A 6,403-nucleotide genomic window follows, 5' to 3' on the forward strand; every position below is an offset into this window, starting at 1 on the left:
CTGTAAAAAGAGCGGTGTTAAAAATGGACTCATTTTAACTCCGCCCGGTGTTAAAATAAAATTACACCGGTGTAGGAGGAGTAATTCACCGGTGTTGAAAATACCGGTGTTAAATCGGGATAACCGGTGTAAAAGCGGAGTAAAATCGGTGTAAAAGCGGGGTAAATTGCGTCCGCTTGGAGTATTAACTTTAAAGATTGTAAAACACAAGAAATGTCAGTTCTTTATGAAAATTAATAAAGAATATCCTTTATTAACAAGTAGAGTGATCGAGTAAGTAAAAATATTTACAAAGTAAAATATTTTAACACCGGTAAAGAATATCTATACCGGCGGCGGCGTTATTTTAACACCGGTCTAGAATATTTACACCAGCAGCGGCGTTATTTTAACACCGGATATTTTTTTTTAACACCGGTACAGAATATTTACACCGGCGGCGGCGTAATTTTCACACCGCTTTCGATGTTGAAATTTAACACCGCCGATTTTAACACCTACACCGCTTGGACTTACTCCGGTGATTTTTTACAGTGTAGTGATTCAATAAAAAAAAATAAAATAAAAATATGCACACGTAGAAAATTTTAAAAACCACAGGTGCAATTTTTTCAAATATTTTTTTTTATGTTTTATCGTCAAAAAAAAAAAAATCAAAAAATTATTAGACATCTGCTAACTTCAGTGTCATTAATTTTTCCTCTGACTTATTTAAAAAATTGAATATTTCCCGCTTATTTTCCAGGAAATTATTTTTTTTCATTTCCTATTTCATCAAACGAAGGTTAAAATATTCCACTAAATATTATTTTAAAAAACGGTCTGTAGATGTCGCTCCCGTCCGCGAAATTACTTACGAATCAGCTGTAATTTTGTTCTCTGTGTCTCTACAGTCCACACTCGTGCCGACCACAATCGGAAACTAAAACATGGCGGCGTGGAGTGGATTGTTCCGTGGCGCAGGCCAAATTTTAGCTCGACAGAAGTTTGCAAGACCAAGTCAGCCTCTACAAAATGGTAAATATTTATATTCATTTACTTGCCACTACTTTAAATAATTTATCATATTTTATTTACCTCGAATTCGTCATCGACCGAGTCCGTTACGCAATTCTGTCATCAACATTTTGTCGAATCAAAACAGAATTGTTTATTGTTATTGTTTATTAATTATTATCGATAATTAATTACAAAAAATAACTGGTTTGCAGGCAGCAGGTGATTTATCAATCGATTAATTATCAATTAATTTTTATTTTTAGTGGTTACAAGATTTATGTCCGGTGGACATCACAGAATTTTCCCACTGGCACCAACCCGTTGGCATTGGGATAAAACAAAAGATTTATTACATTTTTATGTTATGCTTGGAGTAATTCCTCTTTCAATTTTTGTTTTTTGTGTAAATATTTTTATTGGGCCTGCAACTCTTACGGAAATTCCCGAGGGTTATACTCCAAAGCACTGGGAATATTATCGGGTAATTATTATATGACTCCACAGTTAGCAGACAATTAACAATTTTCGGATTTTTTTTTCAACAAATCAATTAAAAAAAAAAAAATAAAAATATGCACTTGTAGAAAATTTAAAAAACTATAAGTGTAATTTTTTTAAATAATTTTTTTTTGTAATTTATCTTGAAAAAAAAAATTTTTAAATTAATCGACGTCGGCTAATTTCAGTATTATATTATTATTATACGAGTGTGAATATAGCAGACATCAGGCAAATTTAAAATTATAAATAAATAAGGTAAATAATTAAAAAAAAAAAAATTATAAAAATGCACTTATTAATTTCAAAATTTTTTAAAATTTTATTTGATTAATTATTTATTCGATTTATTAATAATTTTAAATTTGTCTGATATGTTACATTATGATCCTGAAGTTAACAGACAGTTAAAAATTTTAGAATTTTTGTTTGAACGACTTAATTTAAAAAAAAAAAATAAAACTAAAAATATGCACATGTAGAAAATTTAAAAAACTACAGGTGTAATTTTTTCAAATATTTTTTTTATTATTTATCGTTTAAAAAGAAATCAAAAAATTATTACCCGTGTAAAAAAAATTCGTTCCAAAAAGATTTCAAAAAAGTTCTGCATGTGGAACTTCTAAACATGAGACAGATTAGAACTTCGAATAGAACTTTTTTGGAACGTGAGTAATTTTGATGGTAAAAAAAAAGTTTTTATGAGCAAATTTAGAGTAAAAAAAGGACGTTTTTGGAATTTTTTATGGACGTTTTTTTTTGTTCTGTAAAAAATTCAAAAGTAGTGATTTTTTATCTATTTTGGCATGTTTCTAGAACGTCTTTATTCGACAAAAGATGCAGAAACAGTGATTTTGGAATGTTTTCCACAAAAGTTCCAAAAACGTCCTATTTTAACTCTAAATTTGCTCATAAAATCGTTTTTTCGTTACCATCAAAATTACTAACGTTCCAAAAAAGTTCCATTCGAAGTTCTAATCTGTCTCATGTTTAGAAGTTCCACATACGGAACTTTAGTGGAATCTTTTTGGAACGAATTTTTTTTACACGGATAGACGTCGGCTAACTTCAGTTTCCTTCTACATTCACATGATCCTAAAGTTAGCAGACGTCCAATAATTTTTGGATTCTTTTTTAAGCAATGAATTGTAAAAAAAAAATGTTTAAAAAAAATGCACCTGTAGTTTTTTAAATTTTCTTCATGTGCATATTTTTAGTTTTTTTCTTTTTGTAATTGACTTGTTGAAAAATAAATCCGAAAACTATTAATTGTCTGCTAACTTCAATAATATTACATTCACACTCATATTATTATTACTGTTAAGGTAAAAGATCCATTACTGGCTCACTCTTCTTTAGAGGGATTAATCCACTCAATAAAAATTGCTAAAGAAATAAAAAATCATTTCTGTTTTAAGGGGGCAAAGGAGTCTGAGATACAGAAAAAAGAGGATAATTTTGTGATTTTTTTTTCAGAATACCTTCCTTATTAAAATTCTTAAAATTTGTAACATTATTAAGCGACACTCCAAGAATATTCTGCTAAATTTTCGGAAAAAAATATTGAAAAATAAGCCAGTGGTAGTGGGGAGAGACGAGTCACTTAAAAAAAGTCTCTATGCCGTAGGCAGGATAATTCATGACTGCCTCATCTGGAATAAAAAAACCAAAAAGATTTCTTTAGTACACAAGTTTATCTTAGATTTGAACGAAGGATTTTTTTTTTCAATAACTACTTATTTTTTAATTAAACAAAAGGAGCAATTCTTGGCAAAAATCAGAGTTTTTTGATTGCACCTTTACCAAAAATTCAAAAATTAATATTCTGTTTATTCCTTCGTTCAGATCCAAGATAAACTTACGTAGTAAAGAAATCTTTTTGGTTTTTTTATTTCAGATGAGGCAGTCATGAGTTATCCTGCCTACGGCATGGAGACTTTTTTTTCGTGACTCGTCTCTCCCCACTGCCACTGGCTTATTTTTCAATATTTTTTTCCGAAAATTTAGCAGAATATTCTTAGAATGTTGCTTAATAGTGTCTCAAATTTTAAGAATGTTAATAAAGAAGTAACTCTGAAAAAAAAATCACGAAAATATCCTCATTTTTTTTTATCTCAGCCCCTTTGTTCCCTTAAGGTAAAAGATCCTAAACCCGATCAGTACCACTAGTCGCTCACTTTAACTAATCAATGCGTTTTCATAATTTTTATATAAAAAAATTTCAAGTAAAAAAATGATCATTGATAAATAATTATTCGTAAATCTCAATATATTATAATATGACGTATCAAAATATTTTATAATTTATTAAAAATTTAAATTAAGTGGCTGTTTTCAAAATCGCGCAGAGCCGGCCATTTTTTACTTTAACGTTCGTTCGTTACATCAAAATTAGGTTACGTTAAACTTTTTAATAACTGTTATAATTATATGTAATTCAATATATATTTTAAATTTGTGAAAATAAAATAAAGTTATATATTTTATAAATTATTATCCAAATCAATGAACTTATGACAGTTCAATTTGATATTGTCTTTGAGCGAGTATGGGGCCATGTGTTGATCGAGAGATGGCGCATGACAACTTTTAGTGAGCGACTATGGGTGCACTCACGAGCTTATTTTAAAAATTAATAATAATTACTTATCAACATTATTCTTTAAATTATAATTATATTCTAATATTTAAAACTACAAAAAATAACTTAAAAAAAAAAAGATTTTTCATTTCATTTAGCAATTTATATTGAGTGGTTTAATCTCACTCCGATTAAAAGTGAGCGGGTAATGGGTCTCTCACCTTAAATATTAAATTTTTATTTTGTAAAAATTTTTTTACAATTCAAAATTACTGATAAATTAAAAAATTAAAAATAAATATTTGTTCTAGCATCCGATATCTAGATGGTTGGCACGTTACGTGTTTCCATCAGATCAAATGGAGTACGAAAAATACATGCATTTCATTTGGGCCGAACAGGAAGTTTCTAAACTGCGTGAACTCGAACAGCGGGTACTGGATCTGATGAGAGACAGAGTTGACTACCAGTACTATTACTACGAGCCCTACACCAACGCTAAATACGTAAGAAGACAAGCTCAAGGTGAAAAAGATGAAGCCGAACTTTACGCCGGTCACGCCGATTAAAATATATCCCTCGTCTTTTTACTATCTGGGATACACAGTTTAGAGATGAATGTTTATCATAGAAATATATAGTTCGATTGGATCATTGTACAGTGTCATAATAAATTATTTGATAAGTAACTTTTTATTGTTTTGATTAAAAGAAACCTCAACTATTCCATTTTTATCTTACGCTCATCGAATTGTTTGAATTACAAAATTTACTTGAGGAGCTCGCACTCATTTCTCTATTGCACTCAAACCCACTGTCTTTGTACGGTTCTATCTTTGTTGCACTTGCGCAGTAGGTGGAAATTTTGCCCGAGTTTTTCTCACAAACAAACTAATATTATAAAAAAATAAAAAAACTTCGCTAGATTAGACAGTAGGGTGGACCGAAAATACGCTTTTTTTTAATTTTCATTATTAATACCGAAAATATTTTTCTTTGTACAAAAAAAAATTTTTCGGAAAACAAAAAAAATTTTAGGTCGATATCTTAGACTCGCCAAATCCCGCTAAAGTTAGAAGTTGTTTAAAATTTTTTTCCAACTTATTTTGATCGGAAATTTAATTCTCTACACCAAAGGTCTTATCATAAAATTCCGTAAAGTTGATAGTTACTGAGATAATTGCAATTTTGTTATAAAAAATATAATTTTTCAAGATATCATCACTTTTTCAGGGTAAAATATGAATTTTATCATATAAATTTCATGGAAAATCAAATTTCTTACAAAATTGGTCTTTTGGTAAAAATTTGAAATTTATAGTTATTCAGAAACTGGCAGTTTTATGTTTAGATTGTCACATTTCTCGTTTTTTGGTCGTTTTCACCAAGAATTGATATTTTCTTTGTAACTATCAACTTTAAATAAATTTTTATTAGGTCTGTTTTGTAGAAAATTGAATTTCCTACGAAATTTTTATGATAAAATTTATTTTTTACCCTGAAAAAGTAATAGTATCTTGAAAAATTTCATTTTTTAGAGCAAAATTGCAATTATCTGAGTAACTATCAACTTTACGTAATTTTATCATAGGATCTTTTTTTGTAGAGAATTAAATTTCCGATCAAAATGTGTTGGAAAAAAAATTTTAAACAACTTTTAACTTTAGCGGGATTTGGCGAGCCTGAGATATCGACCTAAAAATTTTTTTGATTTTCGAAAAAATTTTTTTTGTACGAGGAGTAATATTTTTGGTATTAATAATGAAAATTTAAAAAAAGCGGATTTTCGGCCCACCCTATTAGACAGCCCTGACTAAACATCTGAATTCGATCAAATTAAACAGAATTGAATTTCAATTCTATATAATTCAGATAAATTCTGTTGATTCGGAACCTAACTTAAAAAAGAATTCTGTTTAATTCGACAAGGAAACTAGAATTTATCCAAATTAAAACAAATTGAAATAAATCTATTCTGTATAATTTCGAAAATAATCCTTGAATTCTTTTAAATTTTGTCTTACCGAATTTAACAGAATTTAAATTTTCAATTTTTGAATTTTGTTTTACAGAATTCGACAAAGTTGAGCAGAATTTAAATTTTTAATTCAGTTGTTTAATCAGGGAGTAGTGCGGCCTGTAGTTGGTATTTAGGGATTTTGATTCCGAAAAAAACTCAATCGACAATATCTGATAACTCCTGTCAAGGCAAAAATAATTAGAACTTTTTTTTATCTAAAATTTAAAACTAATTCTTTATAAAACATTATTCATTTATCTTATCTATAAGTAAATATAATTAATGACGTTAATTATTTGATCCAA

At 28.5% G+C, this 6,403-nt stretch overlaps 1 protein-coding gene across 1 annotated transcript; it reads left to right on the forward strand.

Moving 5' to 3' along the window:
- Window positions 1-858: 858 nt before the first annotated feature.
- Window positions 859-4,767, forward strand: LOC130665497 (NADH dehydrogenase [ubiquinone] 1 beta subcomplex subunit 5, mitochondrial). The gene is made up of 3 exons (XM_057465918.1): window positions 859-1,017; window positions 1,263-1,480; window positions 4,390-4,767. Exons 1-3 carry the CDS (start codon window positions 930-932, stop codon window positions 4,645-4,647), a joined length of 564 nt encoding a protein of 187 aa, XP_057321901.1. The 5' UTR covers window positions 859-929; the 3' UTR covers window positions 4,648-4,767.
- The last annotated feature ends 1,636 nt before the right edge of the window (window positions 4,768-6,403 follow it).

Source organism: Microplitis mediator, chromosome 3 (genome assembly GCF_029852145.1).
Source record: "Microplitis mediator isolate UGA2020A chromosome 3, iyMicMedi2.1, whole genome shotgun sequence".
Taxonomy (NCBI): Eukaryota; Metazoa; Arthropoda; class Insecta; order Hymenoptera; family Braconidae; genus Microplitis; species Microplitis mediator.

Excerpts from the sequence above, each read along its gene's own strand:
- LOC130665497 (XM_057465918.1), top strand. The coding sequence starts at position 930 with ATGGCGGCGTGGAGTGGATTGTTCCGTGGCGCAGGCCAAATTTTAGCT. Across the intron at positions 1,018-1,262 it reads AAGTCAGCCTCTACAAAATG|TGGTTACAAGATTTATGTCC; the intron begins GTAAATATTTAT and ends TTTTATTTTTAG. Across the intron at positions 1,481-4,389 it reads AGCACTGGGAATATTATCGG|CATCCGATATCTAGATGGTT; the intron begins GTAATTATTATA and ends TATTTGTTCTAG.